An 18092-nucleotide genomic window follows, 5' to 3' on the forward strand; every position below is an offset into this window, starting at 1 on the left:
TAAACAATCATGATATGTTTTTCTATATCTCTCTGTATACAAATTAGATTATGTTGTTTAATATTCTTTCTGACAACAATGTAACTTTCTTAATTTTTAAACAATTAAATATCTTTCTTGGAGATCTATAAATATTTAGAAATATATTTGCTAAATTAAAAGATTTAACAAATTTTATCTTTTAATGTTTATTAGTATGCTTAAATAAAATAGTTATTTAAAGACATTAAATAAAACATCTAACATATATTTGTCTAAATTTTCTTTTATTAAAATGTTTTATCAATCATCAAAGTGTCTTTTTTTAGAAAAAAAAAACTGTAACTTCTAATTTTTATTGTATTTTTTTTTTCACTTAGCCAAACTTCTTTATTTTTTAATATTTTTATTGTTTTCTTCTTACGATTCTTGGCTTTATTTTTATGATTTTGATAATTTTGTTATTATTGATTTTATTTTAAAGTGTTATAAAATTTTTAGTAAATTTATTTCCATGCTTTCATGAGTTTGAATACAATTACACTAAAATACGTTAAAGTATTAAAAAAACATTTATTTAATTAAAAAAATAATCTTAATTAAAACACAAAAACTAATTAATAAATTAATATCAAAGATTAAATAAAAATATAAATATACATTCATAAAAAAAACTAGAAAAAAAATTAAAATACTTTTTAAAAATTCGGAAAACTAAAGAGAATTACTTTTAACCAAGTTTTTATTATTGATCGGATCATTGTATATAAAACTTATAAAATCAAACAATTACATTAATTAGACTTATAACACCCAAATATAAGAATAATTACGTGTCTAACAATAACTTGTAAAAACATCTGTAACTCATATTATTAAAAGAAATATATCACATCAAAATATACTATAATGCGTTTAAGCAATAACATGTAATGAAATAACTATTACATTAAAACACATTTAATTATTATAACTAATGATTTTTCTTTTTCTTTTTTGGGTTTTGAATTATTAAAACTCTTACAATTAATAGTGATAACTAATAGTTTTATAGAAATAATGCCTTACTTTTAACAATTTGAACAAATTACACAAAAAAAATAGTGAAGAAACCCCTTTCAAATCTATTTATAAATTTGATTTTTTGATTGAAAAACAAATATAATATATATTTAATTCTATTCCATAAATTATTAGATCTAGATTGGTCTTTGGAAAAAAGTTGTTAAATAGTCCATGAAAATTATAGCCTTGAAATAAATATCATTTTTTAACATTGATATTTTTAACATATCTAAAACCTATTTAAATTATTAAAAAATATAAGATGGACTTTATATTAGGGTTTTTAAACTAATCTAGTTTTTCTTTTTCAGCATCACTACAGTGACAAGGCTTTTCAAATCAGGAGGGTTTTGTTTCTTCTTCGTTCATCTTCTATTCTATCTGCAGCGCCTGGTCCCTCTCAGGCCGCGCCAGCAGTCGCCAGCTCCCAACGACGCCGCCACCACTGCAGCCGTGAAACCAGTGGTCGCCGTCCAGGTTGGCCCTCCGTTTTCGTTTCTCACATCAAATCAGTGACTTAGTTTTTGATTTTTCGGGGTTGATTTTTAATGTTTGGCACTCCGAATCTTATCCTTAAATTTGAGCTGACTCTGATTCGGTGCTCTGAAATTTTGATTTCATTCTGATTTTGTTTGGTGACCAATCCATGTCAGCTTTGATCATGGACTCTTGCATATTATTATAGACTCATACTGTCATTTGCATTGCAACTTGCTGCTTATAAGATTTTATGTAGATTGCAGAGCTTATATTATAATCCAATTTCATGTTAGTCCAACTCTCAAGGTTCATCTATATCTGGAAATAAAGAAAAAGCTTAAACACCAGAGGCAATTCTTATAGTATTTTTACGAGGTGTTTTTGCCTCGTGTGTAGTTAAGTTTGAGTTACTCTTCAGCAGAGAAATTGTCTTTTTCTCTCCTATTTCGCCGCAGGTTTGTGCAGGAAACGCTGTTACTACCGCTAACTGTATCATCAGTACAAATAAAAGGATCAGAAAGCATTATTTAGGAATTTCTGTTTGCACACATTTGGCAGTTTTCTTTTTATTATTTTTCAATCGTTAAACGTCATGCACCGAAGAGCCCCATTCCCTCGTCTCCTTCTCGATAATGTCGCATGTATGAGAAATGCACAGCAAGTTCTGCGTCATGTGAATGTGTCTCTTCATGATGGAGGGGCGCTTGTGCTAACAGGCGCAAATGGCTCGGGGAAGACAACTTTCCTGCGTATGTTAGCTGGGTTTTCTCGTCCTTCTGCTGGCCAAATCCTTTGGAATGGCCATGACATACAACAATCTGCAATATACCATCAATATAAGCTTCAACTTAACTGGCTCTCTCTCAAGGACGCCATTAATGATAAGTTCACAGTTCTCAACAATGTACAATGGTTTGAAGTTCTTGAGTACAAGGAAGGGAAGGCTTTGGCTGCTGTGGAGTTGATGGGACTAGGAAGATTAGCTAATGAAAAACCAAGGATGCTTTCTATGGGCCAGCGTAAAAGACTACAACTTGCCAGGTTGCTCGCAATTGATCGACCCATATGGTTGCTAGACGAGCCTTCGGTTGCATTAGACGATGAAGGAGTAAAGTTGCTTGAGTATATCATTGCAGAACATAGGAAACACGGAGGAATTGTGATAGTGGCGACTCATCTACCCATTGAGATAGAAGATTCCATGGTTTTGAAACTTCCACCAAGGTTTCCCAGGAGGATGACCCATGCGGATATGCTTGATCGGGCGGATATCAGTTAAGGGCCTTTTTGGATGCTTCTTCTCGGGGCTTCTCTACTCACATAAGTTCTTTGTTGTTTAAAAATGAGGTTTGGATGTATAATTTTTAGCTTTTGAAAAAGTCCAAAGCTTTTAGTATAGCTTATTTAGTTTACTTATTGGTTTTAATCAGGAGCTGAATCTCGATCACATTGGTCTATTGATAATGTGAACTCTATGTCTCTTGGTATGCAGCATTTGAGAATGCAATTGGATATGGTTTTCCAATAAGCACGTTTTAGCTCTATCTTGACTTGGAGTGATACATGCATGATTTTTCCTTGTTTATAAAGGCAGGTCGGGAAAATTGCTCATGCTTTCTCAATACAGGTAGTTAACACACTACACTGATGAACACAGGTTGTTTATCTGCCCCTACGAGGGAGATTGCTCTTGTTTGACCTCTGAATCCATTGGATTTTCATTTTCTGCACAGGACTGAGGTTAAGCCTTTAACCTTTGACTCTACTGGGGCCTCTTCCTCAGTTGGCATCTGGAACCTGAATCCGCTCATTGCGCTTGTTCAACTTATCAACAGTATGAGGGTGTTGATCCTCTAATTCTTTGGCTCTAGCATCCTTAATCTCCATATCTACAAAATCCTTCTGCTCAACAGATAACAGTGGTCGTTTACTGGTATAAAACTAAAGTAGATTGGTCAACAGGTTTCCCAGATTTAGAATACCTATCATTATTTCCTTGAACTTTAAGGAAGATGATGACTTGCTACTGATACTGAAATCCCTTTCCTTATTATAGCTTGTCCAGCCTTCATATTAAGAACGTCCTAGTTGATGATGTTGCTGTGCATCATCTGAGTTGGCTTCTCCATTTTCCCTGTGCGTGCTCTTGCAGACACACCAACAGTAGAAATCGTTATACGAAGTAAATTTAACCATTCACAATCACATAATGAAAACACTAAAAGAAAATCAGAGTAGAATGACTGAATCAATAAAAAAAAGAAACTTAATAATGATAAATATACTAATTTAGAAACGCAAGCAATATCAAAAAACATCTAGTCACTTATCAGTGAAAAGAAAAAAAAAATGAAGAGGCCAAAATAAAGGTTGAAGGTAGAGTTGAAGTGATAAAGCTAAAATAGAATTTTTTGTATCTCAACATCGCCTCGTGGTGTGGGTTTTTTTTTTTGAATTAAATAAGGTTTTTTTGTCAAATTGAGATGACATCGTTAAGAAGGGTACGCTGACAGTGTAGGTTTTTATTACGTGACATTACAAACGTAATTGAGTTATATTTTTTTTATTTTTGAATTAAAAAATGAAGTATACATAGTGAAAACTGATGTTTAAGCAAAGACAAAGTTGGTAATTAAACCTAAAATTAAGTGTTGAAGGTCTCATTCTCATTTACACTTCGAAATTCAATTGTCAGGTGCTACACCAACACATCCCCGAAGATAAAATTAAAAAGGAAAATACATTTTAGGAAGAAAAAACATTTCAGCCAATGCAATGTTGCCACATCACCACTGTGAGACGTCATCTCCAACAATCTAAAACCCTAATTCCCAAACCAAACCCTAGGGTGGCGTCAGCCATCGTCGCATCACCAGCAACCACCTTGTCATCGTACCATCGCATTAGGCCAACACCCATCTTCCATGCGTAAGCATCTTGATTGTCTTCATCATGCCATCAACGACGATGTTTCCATTCGAAGCCACCAAGCACACGAAGCCTCACGCTACGATTAATGTTGTCATCGTAAATCGCGTTTCTTCCATAGAATAATCCCAAATCGTCGTTGAACCTCTACCACAAGCCTCTTCGCCAAAGCACCGCTGCCTTCGTTCTCATCCAAACTCCATGGACGCTGCACTTCTGTCATCAATCTCGCACAACCATGGAAGCTTGCTCTTTCGCACAACTTGCAAACAGAAAATCCAAAATCTTACCACCCAGAAAAACCCCTAAATCGGGTCACAACAGAAAAAATTCGTGCCATCCTACAACCCACACCATGAGGCGATGTTGTTTAGCTTGTCGACAACGTTGGATCGGAGTTTGGGTTTGGTGCATAGGGCGTTCACGACGTTGGATTTGGAAGGAGTGAAAGTGTTAGGTTTTGGGAAAATAGGGGACTAAATTTTTTTAATTTGTCATATAAACTAAATCCTACACCAATTCTCACAAACTTTATTTCAAAATTCACTCTCATTTACCTCCAAATTTACTCAAATAAACAACAACAAAAAATACCCTAAAATCCACTCAATCACTCGCTCTCAATCACCTCCAATCACCCCTAAGTGAACACAGATAAGAAGATGATGATGGTGATGGATTGAATAGGGTGGTTGTTCTGACTGCAGCTGATGAAACCATTTTCGCAATTGCAAAAAGAATAAGGTTTTCCCTGGAAAGCAGAATACGAATTGTCAACTTTGCCCTTTCTTTAATTATATTTCCACTTTGTTTACTTAATTTTTTAATTCAAAATTTTAAAAATAGAATTGACCCATGACACGTATGATAAAACTATACTGTGATCAAGTGACACAATTCATAACATCGTCTGATCAATTTGACAGAAATGTCCTATTTGATTCAATTTTACAAAAATAAAAACCTAATTGAGATGTAAAAACAAGAAAGGTCCTATTTAAAATTCTAGTAGAGACAATCAAATATTAAAACTTACCTACTTTTAAAGTTTCACCTCTTTTTCCACACCTGTCAACTTTCTAGTAATGATGATGGTGATATTGATTATTGATGTATGATCTTCTTATGGAATGCAATATTTCTTCTAAAATCAACCTCTAATATCCAATATGAAATAAATTACAATTTGAAAAAATTTATATAATAGTTTTATTTAATCTGATTCTGAAATTTAATTTAGAGTTTGAACAACACTCTATCACAATTTTTTTATAAATTTTAGGTGATACATATTATTTCCTTTTTTAACTATTCACAGTTGCATAATGCTGTTCACTAAAAAAGAAGAAGCACAAGAGTAATAAATATACTCAGGGCAAAGTTAATTTAAAAAATTTAAACTGTACTTTATCTGTATTTTTTTATACTTAAAAAACTTAATCTAATTTTACTTAAAACTAATTAAACTGATTTGGTTTTCTTATAGGTTTTCCTATTTGCTTTCTCAGTCACGGGCCTCCGTTTGCTTTTTGCCTCGTTACATCTCGCTCACTCGCCGCTGTTAAAGGCCGCCGCCGTTGAAGGCTGCCACCGTCGAAGGTTCGCCACCGTCGAAGGTTCGCTGCCGTCGAAGACTCGCCGTCGTAGAAGGCTCACCGTTGTCGAAGGCTTTGCCGCATTCTGCCGTCGCCGAACTGTCAAAGACTCTACTACCGTCATCGAAGATTCTGAAAGCACTTCTCCTTTAGCTGGAAAGAGAAGCAACACCCAAAGGTACGAATGTTTTTCCTGTTCAAACATTTTTGAAATGCATTCTTAGTTGTTCAAACATTTTTTAAATGCATTCTTAGTTGTTCAAACATTTTGTTAGACATTTGAAGGGAGCATCTGGGATTCTTCCATCATCAGTGGCCAAGGTACTTTATTATTCCAACAAGGATTTAAAATTACCATATGGGGTTCTTCCATCATCGTTAAACACTGCACCATGCTTTGCCAGCATTTTTGTTATAAATTTTGAAAATGATATTGCAAAATATCTATTTTGAATATTATTAAAAATAATAATATTTTAAAAGATATTTTAGGTCATGGGTGTGACCAACTTCTTTCACTACAAATGACTCTTTCTCATCAGTTTTTCTCTTAGTTTCATTCTCTCCTCCTTTCTTCTTAGTTTTTCATTTTTCTCTCTTCCTCTTATAAAATTATTTTTGGTATAAATTCTACGAGACTTTCTTGCTAGTTCTGATATTCCAAGAGTTCGTATCCTGGGAACTTGCGCTATACACAGCGGATAAGTTCCTAAGGACAGACCGCGGATAAGTTACCGAGTTACTAAGGACAGTGATTTACAGGCATGAGAAAATTGCGGTATGAGGTTTTGGGAAGTTTTTTCCAACAATTTCTGCTATTGCTAGGTACCCATCATGAAACCGAGTGTTGTTGTAGTGCCAATGAATTCCAGCAACTTTGGCAGATTTGTTTACATTTTCTGTTTTCTGCTCTCAAGGAAATTGGTCCATTGAAATAATGTCTTGTCAAATTTGTATGAAAAAGGAGAAAAATTAGTAAAAGAAGCACAGGATGTTCACTTAAAAGTGCTTCTCAGCGTTCAAGTCACTGGGTGTTTGTTACGTATTATTTTGAAAGATGATGCTTACATTTTTGGTGTACCAGAAAATTGTTGAGCTAGAGAAGCGCTTGATTAGCTTGAATTCTGTTTTAAGTGTATTAAAATTGGTGATTTGCAAGGAGGTCTCATTACGATTGCAGTGTTGTGAAGTGCAGGGGCGCACTTTCACTCTGGAGGTGCTGGTTTACTTTCAGCTTTATAAGTTTTGTTTTTTAGATTACTCAGAAATCAGCTTTCTGTTTTAGCTGGCAAGCTTCTTTTCATGGTGCTGGTGAACCTGTAAAGTTTATGGGCTGTGGGGACTGTGAAAATCTAAGTCACCCTGTAACGGTAAATATTGAAAAATAACAAGTGTTAATCTGTATATTAAACTGTCATATTTTTTTTACAAGTGTTTTATTAATTGTTTTAAGGTCCAATTTTTGTGTTTGATTTTCTCATCACAGGTTCCTGCTACTGATAACGTGGAAATACTCCAAAGAATTGTAAAGCAGCTGTTTGGATGTTTTAACATAGGTATCATAATTGTTTATAGTTAAGTGCAGTTTAGCACACTTTGTCCCCTCCGTCGACCCCTGCGTTACGTTACAACGAAAGGGTTTAGGGTTTTTGTCAAGCAATGGACGAAGAAAACCAACGAAGTGTGCCGGTTCTGCCATGGATGCGCCACCCCCTTGACGTCACTCGCTGTGAACAACTCTCCCTCCGCAGAGTTCCTTTTCTGGACTGCAGGTACTTCCTCTGACAATCCATTGATTTTGATTTCACTCTGCATTACTCACGCTATCTATTTTCGAATTAATTCCACTCAAAGTTTTCAATTTCACCAGATTAAAGTCGGCGTTAGAGAACATGAAAATCTCGAAGCTTTTCCCGGTTCAAGTCGCACTATGGCAAGAAACTATTGGACCAGGTAACTTTGAGCGAGACCTTTGTATAAACTCGCCCACAGGAAGTGGAAAAACCTTGGCCTATGCTCTTCCCATTGTGCGAAAGTTGTTGCCTACTTCCACTGTCAAGTGCCTTCGTGCTTTGGTTGTGGTTCCCACCCGCGACCTTGCCTTGCAGGTTAAACAGGTTTTCGATGCTATTGCACTGCCATTAGGCCTGCGTGTGGGGTTGGCTGTTGGCCAATCTTCGGTTGCTGATGAGATATCTAGTCTCGTTTACCTACCGGGGGAAGAGGAGGGTGTAGATCCTGGGTTTTTGTCTCCGTTCTGGTTTCAAAGTAAGGTGGACATATTGGTGGCAACCCCCGGAAGGCTTGTGGACCATGTCAACTTGTCTAGGGGTTTCACATTGAAGCATCTTCATTATCTTGTGAGTAGTGAAATTAGTTACTTGACACTCCTTAATGGAATGGTTATTGTATCATATCTTTCGTATAAGAAAGAATGTGGTAACATAATTGACTTTCACGGGTACTGCTCGGCCTGATGTTTAATTTATAGGAAAAATGAATATCTTCTTGTGTGGAAATTCAACTCAATGGAGACCAATTTTGGCCCTTAACCTTTTTGCTTTTCTTCTTTTGTATGTGTGTTGACAAGTTAAATTGTTTCAGGTGGTTGATGAAGCTGATCGGTTGCTCCGGGAGGACTACCAGTCCTGGTTGCCCACTGTACTTAAATCGACCCAATCTAGCAACAATGATGATGGTGGTGGTGGTGGTGATGATGTTTTCCAATTGGGGTTCCCTTATTCTCCCTGGAGTAGAAGATCATGGTGGGTTTAAAATTCATTTGAATCTCCTTTGAAATGTTTGTATCAATTGCCCAGTGGATATAGTTGGTTAAGTGGACAGCTGTTGCTCTTTCATTGTCTAAGTACTGATAGTTCTAGTAACTATGTTAATTTGAATAAACTTAAAGAATATATTAAAGTGTTTGTTGTTGTACTTAAATGATGGAATTAAAAATAGCATTTAAGTGTTGGTTAACTTTTTCAAATGATGAAATTTAAAATTTGATACACGAATATAAATAAGACAATGATGATAGTTATTCAGTCAGCTATTGTTAGTTCATAGATGTTTTGTGTATAAATGTGGTTGGCTGTTCTATTCTAGATAGCTGAATGTAGACAGATGGAAATGATAGTCAAGAGTGCATAGAGTCTCTGACCTCTCTATATCTCTCCTCTTCTTTCTATCCTCTAGAATCTGTTATTCCCTATTCCCCTTTCCTCACCCAGTCGTTCTGTATCTTTCACCTTTCCCACCTAAATTCCATACCAAAATATTCAGAAAATAACTCAATAATAATATATGTGTAGTTTTTTGGCTATAAAGTTTTATACTTTGTATTGTTGCATTTGATAGGCTTTATAGTCACCAACACTTTCAATTTTTTAAAAATATTGGGAAGACTGATAGTGTAATTTGCATATTTGATTTTTAAATTCAACATTTTTACTGTGTTAATAGTCAAATTGATCTTTAGTTGTTGTTTTTATAGTTCCTATTGTCTTTGTTATCATTTCATTTAATAGACAAATGAATGCTTATGGGACTTTTGCTTGACTAATTTTTTCTGTAGTAGTGGAGTTGAGAGGGGGTCTAACCCTCACTCTAGGCTGGCAAAGGTGGTTTTGTCTGCGACATTAACTCGAGATCCAGGAAGGCTTGTTCAGCTTAATTTGCATCACCCGTTGTTCCTCAGTGCTGGCAAAATGCGGTACAGGCTCCCAGAAAATTTGGAATCATTCAAACTGGTATGACATTTTATAGGAGNCTTAAGGAAAGAGTTCTCGAAGGATGCGCTTCCTGAGTGGACTGATTGGCAGCAAAAGAAAGAGATAGTTTTGGGATTTGGCATTTTAAGCAATAAACTTGCTGCATTACTCACTGAACCTGATGAAAATGGGGGTTTTACACTGATAAGGCTTACTTCATCGGGAAAGTTTGAATTGCAGAGATATCGTGCCTCTTGGGCTCGGACCAGAAACTTAGAAGATTGTCCAGATCAAGTATTGTGTTTAAATAGACACTTACTGTATCCCATGAGTGATGAGGATTACAAATTTCCAAAAAATTATAACTACTTAAAATTGGATTACCTTGACTCATATGTAAGTGGTGGACTCACTCGATTCCTGGTTAGAAAACTAAAAAGAAACTTTAAGGATGCTCATGACAAAGAACTTAGCCCAGAAGTGCATGAGTTATTGTGTGAGAAATTAAATGCTTGTGGATTTGGTCAATTAAGATCCTGTCCTGAAGTTGCTTCTGTTTTTAATGATGTCAAGCTACCAGCAAGCTTACATGAGGTTGCTTGGAGAAGAATGTGGGCTGACTTACCTATGGAACTGTTACAGTTGGCGTTTTTGAGTCGTGCTGAATGCCATAAAGTTGTTGGAAACTTGGATCACAATAGGATGGCATTGGAATCGTTAGCTGTTCCCGAACTTCCTCAATTGCCTCCATTCTTTTTAAGGAAATCTTCACCGCACGACAATAATGACATTGTGGGTCCAGTTATTCCTTTTCCTGTTCTTCTTGTGGTTAATAAATTTCTCAATGAGTGCTCAAACTTGGAAGAAGGTGAATTTTCAGTAGAAACAGAGCTTAGCCTCAAATACAAAGAAGTTATGCAGGTGGCTGGCGAGATTGTTGTCTCAGCTTATGGGCCTACACACCTTGATGATCATGCAGTCTCCCTTGCTGAGGATAGAGACGAAACCTGGGCTGGATATTCGAAACCAAAGTCTTTTTTGTTGTATTGTCCAGTTTCATTCAACTCGTCTGCAGCCGACCATGTAGATGAAAAGTCTATTTATAGTGATGCAAATTATGATACATTCATTTCTCATATCCCAGAGAAGAAGTCCACTGAGCAGACTGAATCTGTTGGCCAAGAGATATTTGATGATCTTTCCCCTGTTGAATTGAGATTTGATGCTCCTGCGAAGAAGCTCGAACCTCTAGGTTTAAAGGCATATGATCTATTGAAGAAACAGATGTCTAAATGGCAACAAAGTTTTGATTCGTATAAGGAATTTTGTATTCAATCTAGATTTGAAAAAAAATAGTTAACGGGTGATACCTCTTTTGTTCATTGTCTTCCCCTTAAAACGTGGATATCTTAGAAGCAACTCAATCCCCTCCTCCTCCTATATGTTGCTTTTGGTTGATTCTTGGAGATAGGCATGGTTGGTGTAATTTTATGTAAGTAGTTGACAATTAAAGAATGTAGAATTGAAGAAGCTGCTCCTGGTGAAAAGAGGCTCTTATCAATTTGAAGAGGAAGTAGGCAGCTAGTTCTCAAAAACTCTAATGTATTTGGCCGATTTTATACTGCTTCCTCCCATCATTCTTAGTCTGTATAGGGGAAGATGATCTTCTTTTGTGGCTGGCAAAGGTGGTTTTGTCTGCGACATTAACTCGAGATCCAGGAAGGCTTGTTCAGCTTAATTTGCGTCACCCTTTGTTCCTCAGTGCTGGCAAAATGCGGTATAGGCTCCCAGAAAATTTGGAATCATTCAAACTGGTATGACATTTTATAGGAGTTTTTGTTTTTGTTTTTTTTTTTAAATTTCTAAAGGGTGTGATTGGGATCATTTTGAGCCTTTGTCACCATAAATTTGGCATGTATTACAGCTAGCTAGTTGCTAGATTTAATTTTTCATGAATTTAAAATTTTGTTGGTTATAATGAAAAAAAATCCATTTGTATTTTTATATTTTGATGTATTGCAGATTTGTGAAAGAAAGGTCAAACCCCTGTACTTGGTTGCCCTTTTGAAATCCCTAGGAGAAGAAAAATGCATAGTTTTTACAAGATCTGTGGACTCAACACATCGTCTATGCAAATTGCTGAATTGTTTTGGAGATCTGCAAATTGACATCAAAGAGTATTCTGGTCGTCAACATCAACGTGTAAGAAGGTAAGTTTTGATTAACCAGCTCTAAACATTTAGTTGATGTTTTAAACTTTGAGCTAAATGTTCTCCTTGTAGACTGGACATTATGCAAAACTTGTTCTGAAAGACCTTTTCATTTTTGGAAGAGTAGTGTGTTTATAGTTTTGACTTTAGATTAGCTCATTTTGCTTGAAACAACATATATTAAAAGGCTTACTGAAGAGTACTTTGGAAAATGAAATAATAGCGATATATCCCAAATTTATTGGAAACTATACAGGCCCATTGTTTTGACAAAAAATGCTTCTTCTCTACAGCAAGACACTGAATGAGTTTAGAAAAGGGCAGTTTCAAGTGCTTGTATCTTCTGATGAAATGACGCGTGGAATGGATGTAGAAGGTGTAAGAAATGTTATTAATTATGACGTGCCCAAATACATAAAGACTTATGTTCATCGAGCTGGCAGGACTGCAAGAGCTGGCCAGACTGGGCGTTGCTTTACATTGATGTCAAATGATGAGGTATGAAGTTCTCTTGTCTCACTCATGGTCATTTCTTGTGCTAGATCGAGTTTTATGACATTTGAGCCATGAAAGAGGCTAAATTACGACTTCATAATGACTACTAACTAGATTCAACAATTACTTTCTTTTCCCAGTAGGTATTTTTACTCACTAAGCAACTAAGTTGGTCTCTAATATAGATTAGGTGATTTGTTCAGCAGTGTTAGGAACCCAGAATTGAAAAGAGAAAGAAGAGGACTATTTTTTATTGAAAAGTCTGAAAAGAACGCAAAATAAGAGATCACTCTCTCCTCCAAGGTTTCCCCTTCACAAAGAACTAAAGTTCAATCTACAAAATTATCATCCTCCCTCCCAAGAAACTGATTGGTCTACTTATATAGACCAACTCCCAACTGACAGCACTGCCTCCACTTATATTTTCATCCGTTCCATTATTCACTGCTTCCTTTATTCTTATATTCTCTGATAACCTTTTCCACCGCTTCCTTTTATTTTTCCTTTACCATAAACCTTCCATATCCTATCAAGTAGCTTATGCTTGGTACTGTGTTCATGATATATACATATATATTTTAATAGTTTTTCATTTTACTAATAAATCCAACAATTTCTTTCTTTTTATAGTAACTTTTTGTACTTACTAATTAACTAAGCTGATCACAATGCTATTGTTCTCAAAGATGTAGAATTACATTCCTGAGAATTGAATTTTTAACCTGTTCAATGGCATGGTGCGTTTCAAGTAGCCAAACTCACTTAGTGGATTACTAATGTTATAATTGGGTGCTTCATTGATGTTTTCTTTCTGCTGTGTTGTTTGTTTCTTGTAAATGAATTAAGAAAGATCTCTTATCTGGTTGGCTCTTTGTATTCTTCTCTATCTTTTTGAATTTCTTTTAACAAAAAGATTGAACTTAATTTGTTTTGGCTTGAATTATCAAAAAGATACCAGCACTTGCTGCTTTGGCTTGAATAAATAATTATCATTCTTTATTGAAGTTTATGTTGGCACTTTTTCATCCCTATGACTCACTAATATAATTTGTCACTACTAGAGTCTGAATATTGTTTTCCTAAACCATTCTTGTCAATACTTGTCTCATTCCAGGTTGGACGGTTTAAGAGGTTGATGAAAAAGGCTGAGGCTAGTGCTTGTCTTGAGCATAATGTTCCTTCCCATTTGATTGAAGAACTTCATAGTACCTACCAATTAGGTAAACATTTTAAATTCGACTTTTGGTGTGTAATGCACAAGCACCTTTCTCAACCATTGCCATGGGTGGATAGACTGCATTCATGTTTTAAAATACCGACAAAATATAACGCAAGTTTTAAAATTTATATGTGATCCAATGGGCTGTTTTTCTGACGTGTCTGTAGTCTTCATGATAAAAAAATACCATAGGTTATTCTATTTTAACTAATTAATCGATTCCCTACTATTAACCATCTGAGATGATTTTTGATACCCAGAAAAGGAATTAATATATAATATTACACTTGTCCCTTCATAAGATTTCTAAAATATGATAATTTTATTGGGCATGGACCTGGGACTAGCTTAATGCATGATTTCTTTCATCGTTTTGCTATTTAAAAGTTACTTGGATGTTTCTTAGTCAGTGTCACGATTCCATTATGCATAGTCAGCTCCGCAGCTATTTCCTACACTAAAATATATTTCTTACTGTACCTCCAAAATTCTCAATATGTCCTTTTTTTTTTCAGACAGTAGTCCGAAAATAAAAAATGACTTTTGGATTATATAGTCTGGAAGTAAAAAATAACTTATTTTATATGGGTGTGCAAAAGAAACATGGAGGTGAAGAAAGAAACATAGGCCTTGGGTGAACCCAAACATTTCTTAATAACCTTTTTCTTTATGCTATTTTTTATTTACAATACTTTTTTCACTTAAATGTGTTGGATGTAGATTACAAATTCTGGTTTAACTTAATTCGATGTCAAACCAGACATGTACTAAGTCTCTGACATCTTCCATTGTTGGCAGCACTATCAAAATTAAAGGAGATAATATTGGAGAGTCGCAGGAAGCCCAAGGATAAGTCCTGTCAATAGATCAGAAAGAGAGAAAAGAGAAAAAGTATTTCACGGGAATGGCTGGCTGCCAATGATTTATATAGACAGTGAAGTTAATTTATTTTATTACTTTACTAGAGTTAATATATTAAGATTCTTGTAGAGTGATATTTATTACTGTTTTATTTAATATATCATTGTTTATTATAACCTTACTATTTTCATTTATTATTATTATAATAATAATAATAATAATAATAATAATAATAATGTACTCTACTGGTTGAATGACAATTCCAAATACTGTAGACATTAAACAGCATCAATTTATATATATTAAATAAATAAATTTTATGCAAAACATAATATATATTTAAACACTTATTAACTATGATTTTGGCCCGTAGAACTAGTAGCCTATAAAGCTTGAGCAGTGTTAATTACGAATTTTTAAATTGGATGAAAACAAGAATTAATAAACTTACAGAAAATAGTTAAAGGATCCATTTGAATAATGAAAAACAGGAATTAATCTTTATCGCCTTTTTAAGTTTTTAATTATATATTCCTTATAATGCTATTTGAGGGAAGCACTAAATCAATTTTGAAAGAAATAAAAGATAATTGATTAGGATAATGATATTTAGACAATATTTTTTTTGACAACATTTAAACATTGATTACGTGTCAATGATCGGTTAAGGTGATCGGTTAAGGTGAGTATTTCAGTTAAGATGACCAATAAATCTTTTTCGTAGATATTATTTGAATTCTGATGAAACTTTTTTACATGAAGATAAAAGTCGGGAACACGGAATTTCGAAGAGTCACAACGGGTAGTAAAGTAAATGTATTTGGATAGTTTAATTTATAACTTTTTATTAATAAAAAGTCTTTTAATTATATATGATTTTTTGTTATGGGATTTTCTATCTGTGCAAAGCACCCAAATTTAAAGTGGTTTTAATCCTCATGGTCAAGAGAATATTTTTAATACTACTTTTGAATGACTTAAACACTCTGGAAATGCTTGTACCATTGGATACGATGTGGGAATTCAAAGTTACTTTGGAGCTTCATAACAACACCAATCTCATTCATCATTTAATGCTCCTATAGAGAAAGTCTTTGAAAAAGACGAAAGTTGACTTGGTAGAGTAGTTACGATAGGAGATGAGAAAAGAATGAGAGTAGATTAGACAAGAGTTTTAAGCAATGATGAAAACATTTGACAAGTGTCTAGAGAGCTTAGTACTCTCGCAAAAGGTTCCCGCTACGACACAACTTGACTTTTTTCCCACTCTCCGAGCCAATACTAATGGGAGTTGTTCGTTGCAATTGAAACTATTTTTAAATGTTATTTGTAAAATACTTTTAAGGATGATTGAATAATAGTTTTAAAGTCATAGTGAAGAACTATTTTTAAATGTCTAGATAAGCCCAGTGATTAAAACTAGAGCAACAATGTATGGCAAATAATTAACCAGACACTACCTTCGAATTCAATACACAACAAAACCAATCATTGTTTGATAATTTTTTCATCCCGTCTAACCTAATAGGAACCTATTATGACTGCAAATTCTAAAGCAATAGTTGATGATGTGATGGAGCTAAAATAAACTATATGGGATGTAGATTGGAGAGAGAAAAGGCTTTGTATCCCTTGAAAGCGTAATACGCAATCCGCATATAGTAGAAATCCAGAACGAGCAAAACTAATCCCAATATCGGAAAGAACATACATCAATGATTCAATTAACATGAAATTAAAAAATAAAACAATTACCTAATTCTTCATTCTGAAAAGAGACGTCACCGTGAGCGACGTCACCGCCGATCTGATTGTAGGACATCAGAGAGCCGACGACGATAAGAGAAACGGCGAGAGCGATACCTTTTATCGGTTGCTTGTTGCTGCTGCTTTCCGTGAACGCGGTTTTCATCATCAGAAATCGAGAAGGCGTGATCCACGTACATTTTTCTCACCTCTCTCTTTCTTCTTATGTTCTTCTATTTCAAATTTGGCCAAGGTTTTTCAAGATTGTTGGTAGAAGAAAGAGTTGTATATGTACATTGAATTTTACTCTGCTTTCTATTACATTCTCTATGCACTTGTCAAACGATGTGTTAATCGTTACGCAAATGTTCATTAGTCATACATGATCCTCTTATATAATATTTTTCATAAGAAAAATTATAATTTAAAATAAATTTGTATAACTTTTTATTTAATTCGATATTGAAAGTTTGAATAACACTTCTATTTATATAACAATATTTTCCATGAATAAAAGTAGCTTATACATTTTATTCCATTTTTATTTTATTTTGAACTTTAAAAGAAAACTTTAACACTCACTCTTAGTTCTGTTTATACTTGCATAAAAAATTATTGCACCAATCACGTTTATATAAATATTTATATATATTTTTTGTTAATTTGCTTTGTATATGAATTTATTATTTGAATTTTATCTTTTTCTTTCATTTGATAAATTTATTAATTTTATTAATTTCAAAATTGCTTTTTAATCTCTTGATCTTTATCATATTAAACATTGTTTTCTTTATATTAAAGAATATGACATTGTTGATGGTGGTTTACTTCAATATTTTAATGGACTAATGTGATTGCGGAGTTTATTTGAATTTTGGTTAGTTACAGAAGAATATGGCATTGTTAAGGGTGGTTTATTTCGATATTCAATTTTCTTTTTATTTAATATTAAAAACAGTCAAATAAAAAAAAATTGTATTTTAACTTACGAGAAAATTATTTGATGGAAAACCAAACAATATAATACTAAATTATTAAGTGGGTAAGATCTGTTGAAAGTTTGTATTAGAACAAGTGTGAATTAAATTTTGAATATCTCAAAAATTAGAATATTTTTATTCAAATGCTTATATATATCAACACATTTTTGTTAAATAATTTATTTTCTATTTGATTTTGTTCATTGAAAAATAAAATAAAAAGTATTTATGTAAAAACACAAAAAAGCATACACACTCAATAGAAAACATTTAAACTTTTATAATAGAAATTTAATTTAAAATATCTATGTTTAAAATTAGCCGAATTAATATTTTGCAAACAAAATGGTATTCGATAACTAGTTTATAAATAACAAATTTCCTTAATCAGATTTAATGAAATTTAATTTATATACCATATTAAAGAAAGTTCAAACTGTCTTTTATCAGTTTCTAAATAGTGTACATCCGTGATAAAATTTAAAAAATAACATCACAAATCTTTTCTGGTAAGATTTGATTGCATCAAGACAACATAACATATAAAATATAAATGGGAAAAAGCCCACATGAATAGAGCAGAGGAATTTCAAGCATATAGTGTTGTTGAACTAAAATTTTCTTTGAGGATTTAGGATTCATAGTAAAAAAAATATTGCTAGAAGAATATAACGACCATACAAAGAATATTCGATCCTAATAATCGAATATTTACCTCAGAAGAGATACATTTTAACTGAAAAATATTACGATAAAACTTCATTAGAGATAAAACAAGGTTTGCTTGTAATATTAAACTTTGTTGTTGATGACATTTAGTT

The 18092-nt window shown here is 33.6% G+C and overlaps 2 protein-coding genes across 10 annotated transcripts; both read left to right on the top strand.

Moving 5' to 3' along the window:
* The first annotated feature begins 1343 nt into the window (after positions 1-1343).
* On the top strand, positions 1344-3683 carry LOC106768368 (ABC transporter I family member 1). Of its 4 annotated transcripts, XR_002668797.1 has the most exons (3): positions 1344-2871; positions 3017-3151; positions 3258-3683. XR_002668797.1 is itself a non-coding variant. In XM_022783822.1 (2 exons), the coding sequence occupies exon 2, from the start codon at positions 2117-2119 to the stop codon at positions 2801-2803; it is 687 nt and encodes a 228-aa protein (XP_022639543.1). In that variant the 5' UTR covers positions 1344-1521; positions 1781-2116; the 3' UTR covers positions 2804-3066. The 4 variants fall into 4 exon arrangements, 2 of the variants coding, with proteins under 2 accessions (XP_022639543.1, XP_014508973.1); XR_002668798.1 differs by lacking the exon at positions 3258-3683 and having other exon boundaries at positions 2955-3052; XM_022783822.1 differs by lacking the exon at positions 3258-3683 and having other exon boundaries at positions 1344-1521; positions 1781-3066.
* Positions 3684-6596: 2913 nt separating this feature from the next.
* On the top strand, positions 6597-14673 carry LOC106768366 (DEAD-box ATP-dependent RNA helicase 1-like). 6 transcript variants are annotated; one of them, XM_014653485.2, is made up of 10 exons: positions 6598-7417; positions 7534-7819; positions 7918-8407; positions 8652-8812; positions 9628-9670; positions 11446-11574; positions 11783-11970; positions 12264-12468; positions 13580-13685; positions 14483-14673. In XM_014653485.2, the coding sequence occupies exons 2-10, from the start codon at positions 7707-7709 to the stop codon at positions 14548-14550; spliced, it is 1503 nt and encodes a 500-aa protein (XP_014508971.1). In that variant the 5' UTR covers positions 6598-7417; positions 7534-7706; the 3' UTR covers positions 14551-14673. The 6 variants fall into 6 exon arrangements, with proteins under 6 accessions (XP_014508972.1, XP_014508971.1, XP_014508969.1 ...); XM_014653483.2 differs by having other exon boundaries at positions 6599-7417; positions 9625-9670; XM_014653482.2 differs by lacking the exon at positions 11446-11574 and having other exon boundaries at positions 6600-7263; positions 7333-7417; positions 9625-9799.
* Positions 14674-18092: the final 3419 nt, after the last annotated feature.

Source organism: Vigna radiata, chromosome 7 (genome assembly GCF_000741045.1).
Source record: "Vigna radiata var. radiata cultivar VC1973A chromosome 7, Vradiata_ver6, whole genome shotgun sequence".
NCBI lineage: Eukaryota > Viridiplantae > Streptophyta > Magnoliopsida > Fabales > Fabaceae > Vigna > Vigna radiata.

Bases quoted from the DNA above. Each gene is read 5' to 3' on its own strand.
- LOC106768368 (XM_022783822.1), top strand. From the start codon at position 2,117: ATGCACCGAAGAGCCCCATTCCCTCGTCTCCTTCTCGATAATGTCGCA.
- LOC106768366 (XM_014653483.2), top strand. From the start codon at position 7,707: ATGGACGAAGAAAACCAACGAAGTGTGCCGGTTCTGCCATGGATGCGC. The intron at 7,820-7,917 runs GTACTTCCTCTG...CAATTTCACCAG, and splicing joins GTTCCTTTTCTGGACTGCAG to ATTAAAGTCGGCGTTAGAGA. The intron at 8,408-8,651 runs GTGAGTAGTGAA...AAATTGTTTCAG, and splicing joins TGAAGCATCTTCATTATCTT to GTGGTTGATGAAGCTGATCG.